Source organism: Thunnus thynnus, chromosome 14 (assembly GCF_963924715.1).
Source record: "Thunnus thynnus chromosome 14, fThuThy2.1, whole genome shotgun sequence".
NCBI lineage: Eukaryota > Metazoa > Chordata > Actinopteri > Scombriformes > Scombridae > Thunnus > Thunnus thynnus.
Window position 1 is genome coordinate 8,625,762 of NC_089530.1, and position 24,105 is coordinate 8,649,866.

Genomic DNA, 24,105 nt, shown 5'->3' on the forward strand with positions numbered 1-24,105 from the left:
TATAAATATAACTAAATGTTTCTAGAGCAGCAACAGCAATGTTTACAACAATAAAGTCACCATATAAACTCAATCATATCTCTGGAAACAAACCTAAAATGTCAATAAAATAAATAATATTCCTGACATCAAAATACTGAGTGAAGTGTAGAAAACAGACATCAGTCAGTATCAGTCATTGATCCTGTCCCCTGTCCTCCTCCCTCTGCTGCTGCTGTGATTCACTGCCTGCAGGTAGAGGGAAGATGCTGCTTGGTCTCATCCAACAGCTAAGTTTACAACAATTTACCAAATTTTAAGATACGTGTAAAAACTAAGCTCAACAGTTGACTACATACAGACAGCTTTTGTTTTAGCTTGTTCGTAAAAATTCGCAATTAGCCGAGCTAGCACTCTGTGCTTGTGTAAAACATAGCGACGGTGGATGAGAGACTGCGGACAGAGCAGATTGAAATATCACTTTTCTACATGTTTATGCTTTTGAACAGGTGTATTGATAAAGTATCGGCTTTTTACTTGCGATGGTTTTATTGCACTTACAGTAACAAGCGTATCATCAACTCCAGTAATTTTCATTTTATTGTGCTCTGCTGTTTGCTGACCTCGCTCTGTGTGTGTGTGTGTGTGTGTGTGTATATGTGGAGGTTGCAGCATGATAATAAATTACACCAAAGCGTTTATCAGTATCAATAAAAGAACTGGTGACGTCGGAGCTTATCAATATTACAGTCTTTAATAATTTAGCCCCAGGCCCATTTAATACTGGCTGTCAGTACTCATCCCTACAGAGAAATAAGTGCACATTAAATAAAATGACCATATCTTTGATTATTTTGGAGAAAATAGACATATAAATGGATGCATATAGAACTGTGGGAAGCTGGAACAAGCGTTGATGTCTGACTATGACGACACAAATAATTCACTTTTGATGGAAATCCATCGATAGACGGAGCACTTGCACCCATGTACTTCCCTTCTTCTTCCATGACAGTAATTTGACCAAGACGACCTTCTCTTGGTTGGAACAAATCACTACAGGTCACACATATGGATCAATGGAGACGTTTAAAAACAGGTTTTATTAAACTGTCAACAAGCCAAAGGAAATACATACCTCTAGTGGTGAATCACAAAGAAATCTCCGGAACTGTAGAGGAAGGCAGGGGAGAGAAACAGAGAGAAAAACAGTTAGTTCTGTGGGTCACCAACCCTTTTGAAAAGGCATAAATGAAAACCATACACGTCCCCATTGCTGTCTTATATAATTTATCCCTCCCTGTTTTCTCCCTACTCAGGTGTCGCATATCAAATGTAGCCCCCCATTCACAAAGGGGCATAAAAAGGAATACTGTATTTACACAAATGAAAACATTTAGCCTATCAACTGAAGCCTACAGTCCAGGGAGGACATAGTGACAGCTTAAATAAGCAGAGTTGCTGATGTCAAAATAACCCATCTCTTAACACACTTTAAAATGCACATCAGATATCAATTACTGGGGACTTTATGTCTGTGGAAACATTAAATCTTTCTTCCATTCTTTCTACTATTTCCTGTGCTCCTTCTTTTTGAGCGCCAGGGTTGAGAGCAGTATGTTTACAGACGAGCCAACCTGCCGGACAGGAGGACAGACGTAGCACGCTTCCATGTTTAGGCCAAAACCAGTCTATAATGAGAACCAGCAAGGCCACAGTGGAGCAGTGATGGACAGCTTTTGGTTTACTCAAGTCTATCTCGCAGGCATGCACACGCACACCACAGTTTCAAGTTCATATTTCACAAAGAAATGCTACGGTCTAGCTGTGTGGTTTGGTGTGGAGAACAGTATCATGAACATAGCATATAGAGGTGCACATGCAGGACTTAACAGGGAGAGGATATGAAATGCAAAACAACTCATACAATACTAACCGAACAGCTGCTATTATTAATGTGTTGCTTTTTTCTTGTTTTCCACTTTACTGTACCTGTATTGGCTTTTTAATTGCATTATATTTGATAGAAATTGCTGATAGTTGATATTTTGATCAGTTATTTTTTCCCTGAACCTTGTTCTGGTCGAGCTAAAAAACAGCATTCTGGAAACAAAACCTCTCCAGTGAAACACATGCTAAGGAAATCCTTTAAAAGTGGATTAGAAGATAGTCAAGGATATTTAACTGAAGTTTCACATATTGACTGTGTTGAAAGCCTAGAACCTGCCCAGCATATTGGCAAACAAATATAACAGTAACCTCAACTCTCTGCATTACTTCCTAAAGAATGTAAGAATAAACCAAACCCAATAAGAATCAATTTGCTGACCAGCATCCCGTCCACTCATTCTTTCAGTTGTGTCATGATTACTGGTATTTGGAAAATGACTAGTCTCTCATTTTCCTGTGCATACAGCAGCTCTGCACTGCCACATATTGTCTCTGTCTTTCTTAATAAAAAGAAGATGCTCTAGGAGTTGCTGGAAATTCCCACAATCGCATCAACATCCTCACAGCAGTAAAGCAAGTAAAAGTGATGACTGCCAGAGGTCCGAACCCGTCCAACAGAGTGTGTGTTTCTCCATTTGTCTGCTGCGGCTGACGTGTGTGTTGGTGACACTAATGCAGCGTTCTCCAACACGGGGGATGTTTTGGCAGAAAAGAAGTAAAGAATGATGCACTGTCATCTGTCACTTCTATTTTATGTTTGCCTGGAGCCAACACCTAAACTGTTTTCACTACCTCTCAGACTCACCCACTTTTGTTGGATTCTAGTCAGAAAAATGACAAAATCCCAAAAATATTAGCCCCAGTCAGAAAAAATAAAGTGGATCTCTAAAGCAAGAAGACAGACTGCTTGTGTACAGGACTCAAAAACAACTGAATTCAAACATGAAACAGTACTCATGTCCCATTAGTAATGCATGTACTGCAACTGTGCGCGCAGTTCTTGCTGTGAGGTATTGTTGGGAGCTGTAAAAGTCTTTAACAGTGCTCAAAACTACAACAAAACACAACACACTGCCTTCACCCTCAACTCAGCCTCGTGCCAGGATAGACAGGAGCGGAGGGGAAGAGGGGATGGAGTGAACTGCTCAGACACAGCACACATACAAATGATCGGTGCTCATCCAACAACAGCTCTTATATCATTTTAACTTTACATCCTACGGTACATCTATCCCAGAAAGAATATGTCAAACTTCAAACTGTTTTAAAATAATGGTACCTCACTGCATGCAAGTACAGTTACACACATTCTTTAATGTAAATGTATTAAAATCAAATTCACCTGCTGAAGAGAAGAGAGTATTTTGTACAATTTTGCACTTTACATGACCAATGCAGACATTGGAGTGATCCCATGTGTTCGGTCGACAATGATCTTTGCTCATGCGAAAAAATGCTTATCAAGTTCCCCACCTGTGTAACTGTGCCAGTAAAGTGTAATTTTCCACTGCTAACTTTGCAGTGACTACTGCTCTGCCAGTCTACAAATTACCAACAGCAAAGCCTCCCAATGCGTAACATCGCTGGAGGGCACAAATGAAACTTTTGTTGAAAACTCACAAAAAACGAAAAACGGTTTACCAACAGAGCAGCAGCTGCGGTTATTAGATGATGTCATTTATAGAGGCCATGCTATGACACAGGCTTCTGTGTGGAAATGAGAATCTCCAAACAATCTTGTAATAAAACGCTCTATTATTTGATTAGATAAGTGTGTGTGAGAACTTTTATGCTTTAGAGCTTCTTAATGTATGCAAATACATACTTGGATGGGTGTGTCATTATAAGCTGCGGTAGCTCTAAGCACCTCCCTTCCTCAGTGGCTCCTCCTCTACTTTTACCGGGTACTCAGGAGGGGGCTGCTGGGTAATCGTATCCACGGGGCCGAGCAGTGGAGCAATCGGAGCTTTCCACTGCTGTGTCAACCCTTCTTGGCTGGGAGAGGCTGCTCTCCTAGGGCCTGGCAGGGCTGACCCCTCCCTGGCCACTGACAAACCACAGACCACACGACGCTGCCAGGCTGACAGACACACAAAGACAAACTCATTCTCTCTCACACACACACACACACAGATATTTTAATAGGCAGGCACAGTCACTCAGGCATGAAGACAGCAAGGGGAAAAAAAAAAACATGTGAATACAATCTCAGCTTCCTCTCTCTCTCTCTCTCTATCTCTAATGCAACAACACATATGTCTGTAAACGGAGCCGTGGCCACAGCACCTTCTGGAACGCTCTCATCGACAACACATGGAGTCCATCACTTCCTCTCCAACTCTCCCTTTCCTATAGTAAACACTCATCTGTGTACGATTAGGAGGGCAAGCAGCCGTCTCACACACACACACACACACACACACACACAAGTGTCTTCACTCACACACATACAGTACATATAAACACACACATCTGCTTAAGTCTAATTGCTACTTAGACCGCTCGTCATTGTGCTCTTTACTCGCTCAAATTGTTGTACATATTTGAGCAACAAGATGTCTGTATTCACTCTCTGACATTAAAAAAATAATAAATAAAAAAAACACAGGCCATTTCTTTCTCTCTTCACTACACTTTTTGCTGACTAGATCATTGTTTATTCCAGAATGTGGAGCAGAGGAGCTCCGGGAACCTCGCTGCAATGCAAAGATCTGTGTATAAAAATAAATAAAACACTTTAAGCTCAGACATAAGAGGAAATGGATCTACGACGGTACTGTTTATATAAGGTTTTATTGAATCTCTCCTATTGTGCATGACTATGTTGCAAATACTGTAGCTTTGAAGCAACAGACAAAAAAAAAAAAAAAAAAAGATAATCGGGGCCAGTGACTACTCTTTCCTCAGCGTTTTCTGCCATTTTTACTGATGAATTTTATCACCATTTCTCAGTTGTTTCCACTTTGTTTTTTTTTTCTCTTCTTCACGTGTCTAGGCCATCAAGAAGAGTAAATACAGCTTTAACGGGATTTGTTTTTCTGAAAATGAATGCCATATGTGCAGGAACTCAGAGTCATGGCTCAGCACAACAGTTAAGACCAGTAAGTGTGAGTGAATGTGTGTGTCTGTGTGTCTAAATAATTGCATTATAAGTATGTGCCTCAGTTCAGTCAGGAAAACATGATTGGATGTGGAAGGAATAATGTCTGGCTGCTTTCCAGTCATGGTATGACAGGAAATGCATACATCCTTAAACAAACAAAGTAATTCCCCTCTAGGACAACATACAGTCTAATGATAGTACAATTTAGGCAGGGTAATTCAACTTGCACAAACACACACACACACACACACACAAAATCTCTCCTATCGCCTGGCCCAGATCCAAGTTTACAGTATTCCAGATTCAGTCCCTAGGTAATACTTTAATGGATTAATAAATACCTCCACAAATACTAAATGACCTAACTTCCTAGGTAGCAGCAGCAGGCATAGAATGGCATGGCACCAAAATGTGCCATCACCACATCAGCAATGTGTTTCTCATTTCTCTATGAATGCCACAGGACAATGGGGGGCCTTGAGTTTCTGGGAAGAGAACAGGCGAGTTAACCAGGAGCCTGACGGGGAAGAAAATAAAATCGGCGGTGTTCTGTACTGTTGTCACAGTAGTGAGTCAAACTAATAATTAAGTCAAATTTGTTTGAGTGGGAACAATTAGGTCTGGCCTTGTATAAATTAAGTGCAGTGGGACGGCTCCTGAAATAAACGGAGAGCAGAGAGGGAGAGGACAGCATGGCGTCTCTAGGGACTGGTGTTCATGTGATACAAGACAGGAGGTCATGTGGTAGCTATTGTCCACCTTTAAAACATCTCACGGAAAATGCTTTAACATATGCATTCATAGTATGTACCTATCCATAGATATTAAGGTGAATAACAATGAATGTGCTCTTCTTTAAGAGTAATCAACCCAACCTTAATTCACCCTGTGCCTTTAAACTACGCTACATTCAGTCAGGTTGATATCCAACCTGGAAAGTCCTTCAAAAAATAAACTCACTACATTCAGTCTGGCAACCCAACAGACAGAAGAGTTGCTTGCGCGGCTCTACATCTTTTTTATTTTTTTATATGTTATTCCTTGAGTTCTTGAACCCATCCGATCCCGGTACAGTTATAAACCTGAGCTGAACCTGCGCACACAAACACACACAAACACACGCTCCACATTAATAAAGCGAGTGTTATGGCACTAGGAAAGAATCTGCCACAGTCTGCCCAATCTGACAGCTTTTATTATTTATTAATTACCTTTCTTTTACAAGCTGGAGAATTCAGTAATTTACTGAGACCTGCTGGCAGGAGGGTGGAGGAGGTTGTTTTTCCAGCCCTGAGGGACAAAAGGCCCTCTCAGGTTAGTGAGAATGTCCAGCCGTTCTGCATCCTGACTAGACTTCATTTTCTCCTTTTTTATTTATATATAAAGTGGAGGTGTGTGTATATATAATTTATAGTATAATTTACTGTGTATTAAAACTAAAATGTTTAAACTTCATGAATCTACACTTGGTTACCATCTCTGTTTCCTATTTCCATTCATCAATGCACAATACTTCTCATTCAGTGCATGAACTAGTGAATTGTTTTTACAGACTTAAAAATGAAAACTTACAAACTTACAGTATCATGTACTGATCATTTTTATGTTTATAATTATTTATCAAGGCCAGTGTTTCCCCAATATTCATTCAGCAGCAGTGCATCGCTGCTGCAAAATTATGAGCGCCGCTGCTAAAATTTCAGACGATCACTAATATCAATGGGTTACTAGTGATTCACTCGCACACTGTGCAAGCACAATAACACCCAACGTTATCCTCCCTCTTCGTTCTTCAAAGGACATATACGTGAAAGGTACAAGAGTAGCGTAGCTCCGTTAAGGAATAAGGCAGTGCGTGTGTGTGTGTATGTGTGTGTAAGTGTGTGTGTAGTTGCGCAAGCCCAGAGAGCGAGCGGCAGAAACGTGACGTGAACACGAGCGGAGCCGAGGAAAAGGTGAGCAGTAAGTTGTCAATCTGGCAGTAAATGTAGAGTACAGGCTGTGTGTCAGTTAATAAATGCTGCAGCTCCTCAAGACAAAGAAAACACTCGTCTATCGGAGGCTATTGAACGCTACATCAGTGTGTCCACTGCTCATGTGAAGGGCTGCGAGATAAACTGTTGTTGATGGAGATGCCAGGACTTCAACGTTTAACAATTAAATATATAAATAAATAAATAAATATTACTCTCAATTGATCTTTTAATTATTTTTAATGATTATAAATTATTATTAATTTAGTCTATAAAATGCCAGAAACTTTCTCAGTTTCTCAGAGTCTTGAAACAGCTTGGTTTGTCAGTCCAAAATACAAAGATAATAAATTAAATTGACATACATCTGAGGAAAGCAGGAAATTTTCACACATAAGAAGCTGGAGGAAGCATGTGCAGTTGTGCCCTACAGTAGGTGCAGAATAATAATCATGCAGTACCTCACTCTCACTACATTCGCTGGCGTCATCACCATGAATGGCCATCTGGTAGCGGGCGTACAGTGCCGCCGACTGCTGATAGGACGCTGTGAATTGAGGGTCCTCAAAGCTGACTGGCACTAGCCTCACCTTCAAGAACAGGTTGTGGAGGGAAAGGAGCAATAGGGTTTGACAATGAATATGAGGACAATGAGAAGTTCGAGGACGAATTAAAAAAAAAAAAAAAAAAAAAAAAAGGAAGTGAAGGAGGAGTGGACAGCGAAGGAATCAACAACAGAAGGTTTTAAACAGTGTCATACAAGTGCTTTGGCATCTTAGGGTTCACGTCAGTCTCCTAGTCCTCAGGGCAAGCTGATAAAACACAGTCTGTTTACAGTTTGATTCAGTGATTTTATCACTGATTTTATCAGATTGTTTTATAAAAATGAATGCAAGCAAACAATGGGAATTCTAGGAGACTGAAAGTGTGTTTTTCAAAACAAGAGGATGTTGGGCAACTTGAGGATGAGGCTAGTGCACTATCCAGCTTTACCACAGATCTCTCGGAGAAGATTGCGAATTCAAGATTCAACGTAGAGTCAGTGCGTGTAAATTCCAGAGCAGCAGAAATCCAAAATGAATCTACATGGATCATCGCAACTAGACACATACATACTCTTGTCCAACACCACAGACTCCTCTGAATGAGGTACACAAGGTTGAACAGACCGCACGCACAAAGAAAATTAAAATCTCATTAGCACTACTTAATGCGAAGTTGAAATGAGACCCAAGCTCAGACACAGACAGATCTATTGAGAGGGTAGGGCGATGGAGGGCACAGACGAGGTAAATGTGTCAAGGTTGGGAGGGTTCAGTTGACGAACTGCCCTCCCAAAACCGAAACAGCTTAAGACTAACGACCCCGCCGGCCGACCGAGGGCCAATTCAGACACCTGAAGAAACACTGCTCTCAACCATGGCGTATGGAAACATTTTCCCCTCCATTTCCTCTCCAATTGACTCTTGCTCTTTTTACACATACACTCTCTTTAATACTAAAACTTCAATACACTTTTTTTTTTGTTTGTTCATACAGACATTTTTGATATGTTCCCATGACGATTCTACTGTCTGTCTATTTTGAATGTGATGTTGCAAAATTGAAGTGCTTATTATTTATTAATTCCAATCTATGTTCAGTCTTACAGTTACACAGTTGGAAGATATCTACAGTGAAGTCCTGGAAATTCTGTTCATTATGATTTGAGCCACTGAAATTAAATTCAAAATGTAAATAATACCCATTACATACTTAAAACAGAAACTGAATGGTAATTAAATATTACTAACTTATTAAATAATAATTACTAATAAATGAACACTTTACTGTTACCACTGCTACCCCATTGTTGAAAAATTCAATCCGATTCAACACTTACAAAAGAAAATATTGAACCAATAATATATTTTTCTCCACTACATGTCATTATATTGAAGACAATTTCTTAAGAGACTAGAGGAATGATCCTTTTGATGCCTCTGATGGTACCCAAACATGTCAGCCCTCTCCCTCCCTCCCTGGGTACCCCTACAGCAGCTTGACCTATGCCCCCCACCCTCTGACCTGGCTCTCGGAGGGTTTGTCAGGAGGGTCCTTGTGAATGGCCATCTGGTAGAGTTTGTACACCTGGTAGGAGGCGTCGAAAGAGGCTTTGAACTGCGGGCAAGGGGGATTGGAGCGCACTAGCCTCACCTTCAAAAAGAATACGGGCAGACAAGGGTTAACATCAAAAATGGAAAAAAAAAGTACTGAGAACATCATAAGTGGTGATTAAAATTCCTGAAAGAGGAACACGTGATTACAAATCAAAAGAGAGAAAAAGTGTGAAAAGCAGTACAAAATGAGAGAGACTGACATAAACACACCCTCTCCTACCTGGGTGACACATCCATTAAGATTTCAAACCATTTTATGAATAAAATGGGGAAAAAATTTCCTGTTTTGCTTGGTAATTTTTATTTCTATTGATTCTCCTTTGGTAGAGGGCTTGTTTTCACCAATGGCAGCTGTTGTTCCTCATAGCTGTAGCTTGATGGGAAAACAAGACCATACAGACAAGGGTGTGTTTTGTCCATCTCCATCACAATTACTCAAGAAAACAAGAAAAAAAAGGTGACAAGAATTTTTTGTGTTAGTAAAACTCATGAATACTCATAGTAGTCTCTAAAAAGAAAAAAAATAATCATTAGCCTATTCACTGTAGCGTGTACATGAGCCAATTCCCAGTGCTTCACCATGTCATCTGAGGCTGAAGTTTTATTCATGCCCAACAGAAATTGTGATGTTCAGAGAGTTCTTTATAAACTTTACTTTTCAACCTTTTCCACTGCATGCTTTTGAGCAGGATGTTCAGCAAACTTACCCCAAGTAAGTAAGAAAGCATCCAAGTTAGCAAATGAATTAATAAATTCATACATATGCACGAGAGGTGCATAAGACAGTTTTTGCAGTAATCAGTGTTAACAGGAAAAATCATGAGAAGCCAGTGATACAAAAACATGTGGAAAGAAAAGCTGGCCGAGTGTTGCTAACGTCACACAAACTGAAGAAGAATTCAACTTTCACATCCTCCGGTCTCATTTAATTAACCATCTCTTTGTTTGGAAGCTTTTATTGGCCACAGAGGCTGTGCCATATGAATCCACAGGACGGACAGGATAAGGGAACTGAACCTGAGGTTTGTTTGAGTTGGATCTAAGTGGGTTTCTCTCATATGACTACTTGGCATCTACAGCCTTTAGTCCAACAGAGCCGTTGGGCCTCTTACGTAAAAGGATAACGCTCGAGTTCAGTCTTTTTAATTTTGTTCTAAATCTTAAGATATATTTTGATAGGCTGAGATCCTTTTGGTGAACCAACACTGCAGCAGATAGTGGAAAGCATGGAAATGAATCGTTTTACAATTCTCATAACAATCTTGTAATATAACATCAACAGTCTGATACTTGACCGCCTCAAGAATGTTCAAATAGAGCTACATAATACTAGCGGCTTTGGTTGAGCTTTAATTAAAATGAGAGATGCCGGTTTATCAAAGCTTTATTGAAGAGACATGTTGCTCTGAACCTAGAACATCAAGACCTTACAGTGCACTCCTGCAAACTTAAATTTGTTTAACAGAGGAGACAAGTGATCCAACAGCCAATCCATTGCATGTTAGCAAAGGAGATCTGGAAGAAAACGCTGTGAGAATAGATGTGGAAAGTGTGGAGACAGCAGACAAGACTCTTGAGGATATTGATGTTCAGTTCCACACTTCCCTGAGGTGCCTGAGGGGCTCTGAATCACGTTGTCACACTGACCCCTGGTGGTGGCTACTTCAACAGCAGCTGCATTTAGAGCCAGGACAAGAGTAACCACTGGACTGTACATACATCTTAACTTGTCTTCCCTGTCACTGAGAATTATCTCTTTGCTATGTATTTAAATTACCTCAGAAGTAACTCTGCGGTCACACATGTAATATGGCAAGAGAGAAATGTCAACTGAGCAGTTTCGCAGTTGTCAAAAAGTGAGCTTAAGGCGCCAACTGTAAAGCAAGGAGATGCTTCATCAGTAGGCTGAGTTTCTCTATCTCTATTTCCTGTCTGTGTTTATTTACAAAGATGCAGAGTATTCTCCTCAAGCGTTGCGCTCATCAGTCAAGCAGCGTGACATGTTTAACAGATGTGTTTATAATGAGAGTGAGCTGGATTGCATTTAATTGCTCTAGTGTAAACATCTATCCTCTGGTGCTGGTGTGAAAACCTCTTTCAGTACAGAAGCTCAAGACTCGACAGGTTTCACTGAACAGCTCATCATACAAACTATCCTTTAGCCACAAATGTGATGCAGCCTGGCCACATGTTCTTCACTAAACAGCTAAGAGGGGCAAACCAAGGCGTCTTAATTATTTGACTTGTAAAACATATAATTAACCTTCATTTGCAAAGGATAACCTTGCGTCCATGCCCACTTTGTGAAATTGAACGATACCTGCAGGCAAACAAATTAATCCAATTGAAAAGAGCTGACTAGGAGGAGGTCTTGCTGGTCTAGTCTCAGGGGGTTTATAGACAAGAGGCAGACACTGCCTGGTTCATCGTTGCATCTGGCTCAAATCTTCGTCAAGACCAAGAATGACGTTACTCTACCAACCTCAGCTTGAGGCCTTCGCCAGGGATCTTTCTACATCGTTCTGCCCCTTGCCAAAAGTTCATTTCCATGTCCTCTCACACTGACTGCACTGGGAGCTGTGGTTTTCATGTCATCAGCAGGGTAACGCGACCCAGTTTGTGCGGTGTGTGCCTGTCCTTCAGTCGAAATCGAACTGGAAAGAGGTGTTTTTTCCACTCTGCTCTGGCCAGCTATCCTCTCCGCACACATAAACACATGGTGAAGTCACTGGGGCTAAGGGAAGAGGGAAGCTAACTGAATCCAAACATTATGGAGACAGAAAGCTCAACCAAAAACACTATTTCTTAATGATAGCTGGAATCCTCACAATAGGCTAATGTTTATTCCAAGGCACACATAAAAAAAAGAGAACAAGAAACTACATACTCTCTATTTCTGCTCACCTCAAGGCAATGAGAAGTATTGTCAGGCAATGACTCATCTATGAAATCTTCCAGGGTTTTGGGCTGGTTGGTCTGGGTGGCAGTGGGAGTGGGTGATGTAGGAGTGACAACGGGAGAGACCCCATCAGCGTGTTGTCTCATCTGCTCTTTCTGAAGACGTCGCTCCTTCCTCAAGTCTTTGGCCTTCCGACATGGAGGCCGGTTAGGATCCACTCCCATACCTAAACCCCAGAGAAAAGACAGTTAGAACGGCAAAAGGCTTCAAAGAGAAATAACGGGGAGCATTATCATAGCTTTCCAATGGTACTGGGTGGGGAGTGCTATGAAAACACCATTCTTAATCTATTTTCATGCAAAAGAAGGAAAAGAGGCAGTTATAAGAAATAACTCAATTACACCTTTGTGGGGGTGAGGAACAAGGTTCCCCTTTATGCTGCCTTGAGAATAAAACTTAACACAGCAGTAAGAGAAGTGGCAACTTCAAGCTGCTGGTGCTGAGGAGTCTGGGGAAGATTTTCCAAGTGCTGGACTGTGTTTCTGCTGGATTTTCATATTTTCATTTTATAACACATAGAACACACACACTTTTCTATATCTTCTCTGCGTTTCTTTCTAAATAAGACTAACATGAACATTCTCTGAGGCAACTCAATCTCTCCCTGTTTCCCTCTCAGTGTCCCCCTCATCTCCTCCTCCTCCTCCTCCTCCTCATCCACCACCACCACCACCACCACCACCACCACCTCCTGGGCTCTTGCCAAGCCCTCCAGCTCTCCGGGCATCCCATGTCAACAGTTTACACGCCCACATCCTGTTTGGAGCAATAAGGAAACGAGAGCTATTTCCTGCTTGTCCTATTGCCAGCCGCCACCATCAGCTCACTTACTAACTTTCCCCTCTGTCGACGTCACGAGGAAGAGAGGGATGCCCGGTCTTGACAAGGGGAGAGAGAAACTCTGGCACTGGCTAAGGTTCACTGGCAGCATTCAGCTTCAGCTGAGTCAAGATAAAGGTTGAACTTTTTCAACTGCAAGGCCGCTTCTGTCTTGTGAATAGTAAGTATGGACTACAGCGAGAAGTGTGCACAGATGCTGGCTTATTTCATCAGGCATGATTTATTTTAAAAGCAGGACTTCAATGTTTTAATATAACAGTAAAATTTAGTAAACTTTAGTACTAATATAACAGAAGTCTAGTAAAATGCAATTCAATTCCAGCTCAAATTTTGTAACTGTTATGTTTTAGTTGTGGACAGTGTGTTTCTGATTCACCAAGGCAATACAGATAATCCCAATCTTCTTACTAGACAGAACACTACCTGGTTCTTGTATTAGCTCTGTCTGCCTGTTTGCTGTGTTGGTCTTTAAATGGTAAATGACTGCAGGCGGTGAAGATGGGAAGCATTTCTGTGCATACATGGTGATATAAACATACAACATGAGGAGTTACACCGTGACCAAATGCTTTTCCTCTGTCAGAATAAACACACCGAGGTCAAGGCAGACTGTTCACACAGGAGGACAGGATCTAGAGTCTGGTCTGTGTTCATCACACTGACTCAACCACAAATACATCAACCCCTTATCCACAATCACCCTGTCCACGCGCCTTTCCCTTTCTAATTATACTTTGACTACACACACACACACACACAGTCTCTCTCTCTTTCTCTCTCTCTCTGTGAAATACACACAGGTACTCCTGAGGACACCATACGCTGCCGTGGTGAAGATAATGTCTGACAGATCAGTTCCTGTGGAAGACAGATGCTCCCACTCCTGCAGTTAGCACTCTCCCTCCCTGCATCCCCAAGCACACATACAACTCTCAAAAGAGACACTGAGCACAAAATGTCAAGAATTGAGATGTACTACATTACTTTCTTGCATGTTGCACTATGTATTTACTGACAGAGGAGGATGTCATCTGTGAGCAGCCACTAAATATTAACATGGACGTATGCAGTCATTTTACAGGAAGTACAACCTGGGAAACTGCACTGTGTACCATTTTCTGTTAGCTCTACCTAATTAATAACACACTATACTGCTTCCTGCTTCTCACAAACCGACAAATTTGGGCCATCAGCCATCATGCTACCACTTTAACTAATACCAGCCCAGGCAGATTGATTAACACTTTTCTTTAATGGAAACCTTAATCCTGAACTCTAGCAAATTACATCACTTTACTTTAAAAATCAATATTAAAGTGAATTAAAACAATTAAAACTGTTTCAGTATTGAACATCTCCCTGGACGTTATCATTTTTACACAACACAACATTCAACACTTCTGTGTCTGTTTACCTCTGGCTCAACACACTCTATAAGGCAGATGGGGAGCCGTGTTTTCTCAAGCTAGAACTGGAACCTGTCCAAAGCCATAAATCGCTGTAGTCATAAAGCAAGAGGAAATATATGTCCAGGTGTTTTCTGTTGGAGGTGAATAAGGGGGGAGTGGAGAACCACTAGCTCAACATAGTAAATCCTCCTTGCTTCCTCTTTGCCAGCCCCTTGAAAAGGCTACTTATCTCTGACAGTCTGAGAAAGGAGAGTGTAGTGCTGACACAGGTGTAAGAGTAGAAGGACACTGGCACCGCTGAAAATTTTCTCTGTATGTTTATGTCTGGATCAGCTAGCACTGTGCCAATACCAGGTTCCAATGTACGTCCTTGCCTTTTGATTAACGAGCACAGGGCCTGTTCTCCTTAGATACATGAGCAGAGCAAAAAAAAAAAAAAAAAGTGGTTAGAAGAAGTTAGAAGTGCTGCTTCCTGTGTCTAATGGGAGTTTATTATCTCTTCACTATGACTGTTTTTAATTCATTACTGAGTTGGCTGAGAGGATATCCTGTACTGGAGAATAAGGAGGAGAACATGACAGATAAGCCCAAACCAGACACACTCCTGAAAACAGAGGAAGTGTCACAAGCCTAGTTACCAAGCTGCTGCACAGTGGAGGCTATTACAAGGTGAACAGTGACACCCTCTGGTAAGCAATGGTGCTTGAGCTATTGCAGAACACCACATTGTCAGTTTTAAAACTGGTTGCAGTGAACTGTCAATAAAGCTTCTGCCACCACCTTTAAAATAGTTATTTCTCTTTCAAAAGGTAGCAGACATTTAAAATAAATAATAAAAGAGAAAGTAGCAGCAACAAGAAGCTACCTTTGTCATAGAGAGACAACGTAAATAATAGCAGCAACACAGAGATGGCAAGTAGCATCAAGTACAAGGATCTGTGTGGAATCTCTTATATCGGATTACAAACCATCATTCAGGGGTCCTGTGTAAAAATCCTAGCTAGCTAGTTTTGGGACTAAACTGCTTTTTGTCCTTTGTCAGATGCTAACACAAAATACTGAGCTACATCATTGTAGTGAGTAAAACTGCACTGAGTTTAAAAGTTCGGTCTGTTAACACCAAGATGTAATATAGCATCTTCGTGTTGTCGGACAATTGTTGAATAAAATATACAAGTTAATTCATGCATTTAGAGCTTAGAGCTATATGTTGCTCATGAGCACCTAGTGACAAGAATTAGCAGAAGTAGTGCATAGACTCAAGATTTAGTTACCTTTTCATTATTCAGTCTGACATCATGTTCTTGTTTAGCATTTGCTACCCAAGTTTAGAGAACGATATCAAGAATACATGTTATTTGTGAAAAGACTATTTCAAAATGTATTGGATAAATAAGCAAAGCTTCACTAATTAAGATAAATATTAGTGATAGGTAATGCATTACATAGTAATGAGCAACTGTAACTGCATTACTAGTAATTTGTGTTTTAGTACTATGTTTTCAATAACAGCAAAATTGATCATTGATGAGCATACTAGTCATTTGAAAGAGGACAAGGTAAGAAGATGTACCTGGTTTAGGAGCTGCGGCTGCCGTTCTACCATCCGGGAGAGAGCCTGCATCTTTTCTTGATGTTTCTGAGCTTGTAGATGTGGCACCTGCTACCTCCTTCTGAACTTCTGTGATAGCAGGACACTCTGAAATTTCCTTTTGAATGTCTGTGATATCAGTACACTTCACTTCTGCGTGACAAACTTGACTCGGTTCCCGTGGACCTGCTTCTTCGCACACTGAGTCCATTGGCTCTCCTACAAGGCACAAAATCAATATTGTTACACCAGATAATGTATACAGCAGAGCCACAGTACTAACATTTACCAACAGTTTGTTCTCTAACTGTAGTTTCAATCATGGAGTATAATTTGTGAAAGATGCAGTCTGACAGATGAATAGTTTTCTTTCAGTTTTTTTCATGTCCTATATACCAATTAAAGGAAATGTATCAGACAGTACACATTCATTAACCTCTTCCACTCCCTGAGGACGCCAGCATCTGCAGATGACATTACTGTCTTTCAGAGGCTGTAGCAGGCTCAGTTTTAAAGCTGAAGATACTGGTATCCCAATTGTATTCATGAGTGATGATGTTAGTCCCCATAGTAGCCATTTCATTGTAGTGAGACCATTTTTTGAAACTTGACCTCACTGTATAAAATTACCTATTGTGACCTCTAGAATAATCACGGCCTCATGAAACGTTACAACCACAAACTAGAGACCGAGGACATTCAGAGGATATATGGCTTTCCTTGGTATATTAATAATAAGGGGGTTTCTGAGCAATTTCCAGAACAGAGGTGGTCGCCACCCAATCATCAAAAAATGTCATTCTTACAGAAATCTCCAAATGTCAAAGGTTTTTTGATACCAAATCACAGCATGAATTTTTCTATGGTGTTCCTCCAGGTCTTTGTGTCTTAATGTGGTCTTTTGTAGGGATTTCTGACCATTTTTATCAATTCTCGAGTGGTCAAAAATGGTTAAATTTTGCACCAAATCTGTGTAACAAATGGTATCAACCCAAAAATTGCTCCAACAACTTATGAGACATAATTACGCATGTGAATGGCCATCATATACTTCTATCATAATGTTTTAAGCCCTTATACACTCTAAAAAGAATTTGAATAGGCACCTAACCAAAACACAATGTTCATTACAGATTTATTACTGGAAAAACATGACACACAGTGCTGAACTGCATCGCAAATTAATCTTCAGGCTCCCAGCTTTCAGATGACGTAAACCACTTTTATGTGGCATATACTGTTGACCTGCTATCTCCCCCTAAGCATACCCTGCCCCTGCCCCAACCCCCCCACCCCCCAAAAAAATGGGTCTATGGTGGCAGGAGTTAAAGGTTAATAACTATTATAGAAAATGCTCTCACCATCTTCTTGTCCTTTCGGTAACTCCTCTTTAGAAATGAATTTGCTCATCTTCTTCAGGATTTTCTTGTGGGATTTGGAAGGCTGGAATTTCAGTGCATGACATCTTGAGGGCACAGAGGTGAAGGTTTGGTTAGAAGATGCTGCTTTGTGCATATATTTCTGTTATCATATATTATATATCTATCAAACTACCATCATCCACCCTCATGTGTTCCATGTTTTACGGTCTCGACAGTCATAAAGTTACCAAAAGAAGCATCAATCATAGGAGAAAAGTCTGAAGGGTGAGATATGATTACCTGATGGTATACTGTGGACAGCACGTCTTGTTCATGATGGGCTTATAGACATATTTCCCGCTTCTAAAAAGAAAAACATGGATAACCTTCACTGAAAAAAATACATTATTAATGATTTGACATATCCAGAATGTGAAAAATGTATAAAGCCCATATGTAAGTAAAAGGCTTGGTTAAAGGCAGAAGAAAGCGACTCACCTTCTCCAGCCTCGGTCTATGAGGTCTTGGTAGTCTTGTACTGTCATGGTATGAGACCACATCCCTGTAGAAAAGAACATCATGACTTTAAAACAATCCACTGATCTATAATTTCATACTTTGTTATACATAATGAAAAATAGAAAACTATTATGAGATGTGCCAGTCTCACTATTCTATAATTAGACTGGAGATCAATCAACACTAAACTTTTTTTTTTAATTTTAAGATCTGATGCCAGCGAATGTTCTTATACTGTATGGGACAACTCAGCCTTGAGCTTATCATACATATGAAGTTTTAGTTGACAAAAAACTATGTTCCAAGTGGAAAGAATCACTATACTGTCTAATGCCCAGCTTGAAAGGAAAATCAATCAGAAACTGGCAGAACAAGGTTGTGAATTAGCCAGGCTCTTTTCACAACTGAATGAAAAGCTCTATTACAGTATGAAGCAGATAATAGTATATTGTTTTAGCCAGAAATAGGAGGCGACTTTACAAGTAAGGTGTGGTTTGTGAGGAATTTCCTCTTTGGAGTCTGGTAGGATGTCCATATTTTTGTTTCAACTTAAATCTTTGTGTCCCCAAAGTGCATTCCCACAGTGCTTTAAGGCCCCAATGGACATAAAAATTCATTATTTGTAGAAGGGCAAATTGAATCCTGCTTCCCAGAGCTGATGTCTGAGCTCCCAGTTCAAACTTTTGACCTTCTCTCCACACAGCTTGCAAATCTCTTTGACGAGGCCACTATCAGTTTACATCTAAAGCAGCCGAGGGAATTGACTGTATACCAGTTCACACAACACACACTAAGTTTGCAATGGAGTATAATGTTCCATGTCCCAAAAGAATAGTGTTTAGCCAGAGTCCACAGAGACAAGGACACAACACAGTGTGATCCTACACAGTCCCTCTACAACACTGGAGCAGATTTATTCATCCAAGAATCAATTCTAAAAATTTCCACCTTTATTAATTAGGGCTGTGACTAACGATTGTTTTCATTATCAATTAATCTACCAATTATTCTCTTGATTAATCAAGGAATTGTTTAGTGTATGAAATGTCCAATAATTGTGGAGAAAGTGCCTCTTTTAATTCCCCACAACCCAAAGAGATGGAGCTGTTGATTTGAAATTCTTTGACAGTTTTGTAGTGAAAGAAGACTTAATTGTTGCTGGTATCATCATAGTGCACATAATTACAACATTTATAATTGCTCAAAGGTGGATCAAGGAGTCAGGTGATCTGTAGTTTAAGGGCTAACATACTGTATGTGGAAATGTCTCCTATAATACAAGATCTTCTAAAACTGAAACATGGAAGTTGAACTGTTATTTCTTCAATTTAGGGTCACTTGACAGTATAGACCAATGTTTTAAGATAATATATTTAGCTGCTAATTGATTTGTTTAATCAATTAGCCTATAGACAGAAAAGTAATTGGCAATTATTTTAATAATTAATTCATAATTTTTAGTCATTTTTCAATAAAAAAAAATGCAAAAAGATTCTCTGGTTCCAGCCTCTCAAATGAATGTAATATAACACAAATTCATATTTTCTAGTTTCTTTAGTCTTCTATGAGAGTAAACTAAATATTTTTAGGTTGTTGACTGGTTGGTCAAGATAAAAAAGAAGACATTTGAGGACATCGCCTTTGGCCTTGGGAAGCAGCAACTGGCATTTTTCACTTCTGAAATTTTATAGACCAAACGACTAATCGAGAAAAAAAACCCTGACGAATTAAACCATGGATGGCCACAACTTCTGTTCTGGAAATTGCTCAGAAAAACCCTTATTGTTAAAATACCTAGGAAAGCCATATATATCCTCTGAATGTCCTCAGTCTCTAGTTTGTGGTCGTAACATTTCATGAGGCTGTGATTATCCTAGAGGTCACAATAGGTAATTTTATACAGTGAGGTCAAGTTTCAAAAAATGGTCTGACTACAATGAAATGGCTACTATGGGAAATAACATCATCACACATGAATACAGTTGGGCTCATTGAATCAACGAGAGTCTCAGCTTTCCAATCACACCCAATTTATGCAATTCCAAGACTGTTTAAGGACCCCAGTATGCAGAAATATTCAAATGCACTATTTTTAGAATAGGCGAAAATAACACATTGCATGCAAAAAACTGCATGGTTTTAGCCCAAACTGCAAAGCTTGTCTGTAAAGGGGAGACTCGTGGGTAACCACAGAACCCATTTTCATTTAGATATCTCGAGGTGAGAGGTCAAGGGACCCCTTTCAAAATGGCCGTGCCAGTTTTTCATCACCAAAATTTAGCCTAACTTTGGAGTATTATTTAGCCCCCTTCTTCACTGTAGCTTTAAAACTGAGCCTGTGAAAGACAGTAATGTCACCCACAGATGCTGGCGTCCTCTGGGAGTGGAGGAGGAAGCATCTATTAACATCTATTCAAAAACCTCTGATGAAGATTTTTGGCTTTTTTTAACTCATCAATTGAACTGCAACTGTGTCGCAGCCTCAGAAAAATATTTGCCAAACAAATGAATCATGCCATATGAGCTTCATATGAGTGCAACAGCTGCCATCATCATGGACACAACAGGAGCACCTGTCTATCGTCCACACCTGATCCATTCCCCAGCCTCCACACCCACAGTAACACAGAGGAAGGCAGATGTTATCCTCTGTAGTGTGGAGTCGCATTTACTTTGCACGTAACAACACTGTTGATAACATCGCTGAACCGATCACTTTGAGGAAAACACTATGGAGCAGCTGCTTGGAAAAACACTACAATACAAAAGAAACACAGCACATATACAATATCTGATCATTGCTGTATTGATCTATAGACTGTTTCATGTGTCTTCCCAGGAAATTACAAGCTTGACAGTAAGAACATGAGAAGTTACAGTGGAACAACAACCTGAAAAAAAAAAAAAATCAGAAAATTGATGTTTGCTTCAACCTGAAAACCATCAACAGGGTTCCATTGGCCTGACAGAATTGGTTCATTTCTACAGTGGCAAGTCTAACGCACTTTCATTTCACCAGCATCCACAAAAAGAGACCTGTAACCATTTAACAATGAAGAATTACACAGTACAGTCTCGCTTCCTCCCCTGAATCTGCCAGCCTACCTACATGATGTAACATATCCAGATTACCGCATCCAGATTACCACTCTTATCTTAGATTAGACAACAGCTCTTGTCTGCGTACTCTAGGACCAATCGCTCATTGACTGGTTTAGTAACTGTCTGAATCCTAATTATAGTCAAACTGTCTAACCTCAAGTGAATGACATTCCTCTGTCCCACACAGAAAATCCCTTCCCATCTTCTTACACTGCATCTTTATTGCCCTGTATCAAAGTAACCACTTCTGAAAATGCAGAGATACGTTAACCTGGTCGTCTTTCTACACAGAACAAACAGAACAGATTTTTCAGTTCCCTTTAAGCTTTGCTCAATTGTCCGTTTTAAACCTTCATAGCATGCGACTGTGTGGCTTGTATCACCCTTTTTGTGAACAGATTCATGGAAGGAATGTTCCTGTCACTGCCGGAGTAATGTGGTGTATTGAAATTCTACTCAGAGCTGGCTGAATATACACAGGATACTGAGCTGCCCTTACTATTCTTTAAGGATAAGTTGGGCGAGAATGCTCCTTTCAAGTTTGTAGCTGCCCAGCACAATACATTTATTAGGACTGTTACTGTTTTGTCTTGTTTTTTTCCTTTAAATTATTGCAATGTGACAGAGTAAAAAAGGGTGGCACAACGTGAACAAACAGACACAACAAAATGTGCAGACAAAACATATACTAAATGTTATAACTAATGTTATACGCTACATGGAACAAAATAGTTATTTAATTTAATCAGCACAGTTGTGTATGTTGGTGGGAGAAATACTTGTGTCATTTGGAACGAATATTTGAGCATGTGTGATGGTGTGCTGTGAGCATGTATGTGTGAGCATGGCCATGGGAATATATGGATATGTGTGGGGAGGGATAAGAAGACTGAGGAAAAAGAGAGGATAGAATGAAAAGAAAAACAGAGAAAAGGAGAGAGGCAGAGAGATTAACAAAGATATATCTATACACACAATAATAATAATAACAATAATAATAATAATAATAATAACACCTTGATTACAACAGTTGTTATTCTCAACTACAACACAAAGAAAGGAAAAAGTGCTGGGGTGAAAAACGGACATTGTGAGAATTGCAAAATATTGACTGAAATTGGCTCTTATTAAATGTTCTGTCCACTGGCTGTTTTTGTGTCCTTGATCATTTACATCATCACTTTAAATAAACCATTCCAGGGTTCACTTGGAAGTAAGCCTAGACCACCCCTCACAACTGGATGAGGGAAACAAAATTTCCATAACAGCTGGACAGAGTGGTGTCTCATCTGCGCAAACTGATTCACCTCAACAACAAAATATGAGTCATTGATTACTGTGTACCACTATTATTTTTTTCTCTGATTATACACAGTAACAAAGCTGCAGTTTCTTGAGATTACATAATTCATACTGTAAACATACCGTCTTATGTTTCAGTATGTTGAATTTAGCTCTCATATTTAGTTTCATGCTGTTGCAGCACTTCACTAGGCTCATATTGCAACCTGCATTGCTTTTTACACCAGAAAAACGTACAGCCAACTCAAACAAGGTGACAAACACTAACGTTAATGCAACCTGATGCACCATTCACTGGATTACTAACATATATCAACATAGCCGAGAATTACACAATCACAGCCACGTTAACGCTATGCAATTTCAGATATGTATAACTGAAATTAGATCGACTTAAAAGTGTCACAGCTCAGACAGAACAAATGAGAGAGCAACAGTCTTGCTTCTCTGTCCTGCCCTGGTTCTGTACTGTTCGTTATTTTGTTGCTAGTAGAAACCAAGTTTGCTACTAAACTGCTAATGTTACACCGTTAGTCTTGAGAAACAAGCCCGACTGAACAGTAATTCAACAACGCCAGGACAATATTGCTTGATTACCTCGACTAATTTTATCCTACGACAGTCTTGGTTTGTTTTCCAGGAAGAGTTATGCTATAGGATGCTAAAGGCTAAAAACGGAGCTAACAAAATTAACCATATCCAAGTAACATTAGGTTAATGCTACCTAATATCAGCATGGTAGCACTAAGTACGGTGTATTGATCTTTCAGTGTCAGAACATCAGATATATTATTGACATTAGGCTTACAGTGACAACATAAGCTAGCCTACTTTCCAAACCGGGCTAACGCTAGTATTCCAGCAAGTAGACGGAGCTAGGTCGTTAGCATACAGCAGTTCAACGATAGCTAGCGATGGTTCCTTGCTACTTTATTAAGGCACTTACCATGAGAAAAGTTTCCCTTTTCATTTTTGCAGTAACCACAGCGGTAACCATCATCTCCGCCGAAATATTCTACAATAGTGTAAGATTTGTTTCCTGCCATCTTTAGTATACAGGCAGATGACAGCTTGCCCGGTGTCCGGACAAGTACTGCTGCATGTCAAGCCCCGCCCACACGTAACACGTCACCAGCGTTGCGTTGGAGACGAGTGGGAGCTTTGAAAGTGTTCATCATCCAGCCTTCTCACATCTGGAAGGCTTTATGTTGTAGATGTGTTGGTTTAAATTATAATTTATGTATCCTCAGAAATTAACTGAACCATTGTATTGTTTACAAATGTCTTCATCATTGTGTACTAACTAAAACCAGCCTATCTAACCCTGTCAGATGCAGAGAAACTTGTCCATACCTTTATCTCCTAAACACTAGACTACTGCAATGTGCTCTTCACAGGGATCCCTGGCAGAAGCTCCAGTACATTCAGAACAGCGCTGCCAGGATACTGGTGAGAGTGCGAAAACACCAACACATAACATCAATTCTGTTTTCATTGCACTGGCTCCCTGTCTCCTTCAGGGTTGACTACAAAGTCCTGCTACAAATCCATCAATGGATATACGCCTCCTCACCTACAGGAACTGATCACACCACAAACCTCCAACTGCATCCTGAGATCTGCCAAAAGCTTGCTCCTCCAGGCCTCCAGTGCCAAGGTCCGCACCATGGGGGAAATTAAGCCTTCTGCTCTGCTGCACCACACTTGTGGAATTGCCTTCCTAACCATCTGAGGGCAGCACAGACTCTAGTCTCCTTTAAAAAAGGCCTAAACATCTTTCTATTCAGGAAGGCTTTTATTTTCTTTATGTTGTGTGTTGTATGTTTTTAAAGCCTGTAGTACTTTGAGATGAATGAGT

The 24,105-nt window shown here is 40.2% G+C and overlaps 1 protein-coding gene across 3 annotated transcripts in view; it reads right to left on the reverse strand.

Annotated features, from left to right (window-relative positions):
- Nucleotides 1–23,359, reverse strand: part of LOC137196769 (arginyl-tRNA--protein transferase 1) — a 55,129-nt gene extending 31,770 nt beyond the window's left edge. Inside the window, exons 1-9 of one of the 3 annotated variants that reach the window (XM_067609620.1) lie at nucleotides 23,194–23,359; nucleotides 17,823–17,886; nucleotides 17,625–17,687; nucleotides 17,325–17,428; nucleotides 15,946–16,182; nucleotides 12,069–12,289; nucleotides 9,073–9,201; nucleotides 7,467–7,595; nucleotides 1,118–1,150 (exon numbers count right to left, since the gene is read on the reverse strand). In XM_067609620.1, the coding sequence (XP_067465721.1) occupies nucleotides 1,118–1,150; nucleotides 7,467–7,595; nucleotides 9,073–9,201; nucleotides 12,069–12,289; nucleotides 15,946–16,182; nucleotides 17,325–17,428; nucleotides 17,625–17,687; nucleotides 17,823–17,886; nucleotides 23,194–23,293 (1,080 nt within the window). In that variant the 5' untranslated portion in view covers nucleotides 23,294–23,359. The remainder of the gene's footprint in view (nucleotides 1–1,117; nucleotides 1,151–7,466; nucleotides 7,596–9,072; nucleotides 9,202–12,068; nucleotides 12,290–15,945; nucleotides 16,183–17,324; nucleotides 17,429–17,624; nucleotides 17,688–17,822; nucleotides 17,887–23,193) is intronic. The other 2 variants (XM_067609622.1, XM_067609621.1) reach the window with 2 other exon arrangements.
- Nucleotides 23,360–24,105: the final 746 nt, after the last annotated feature.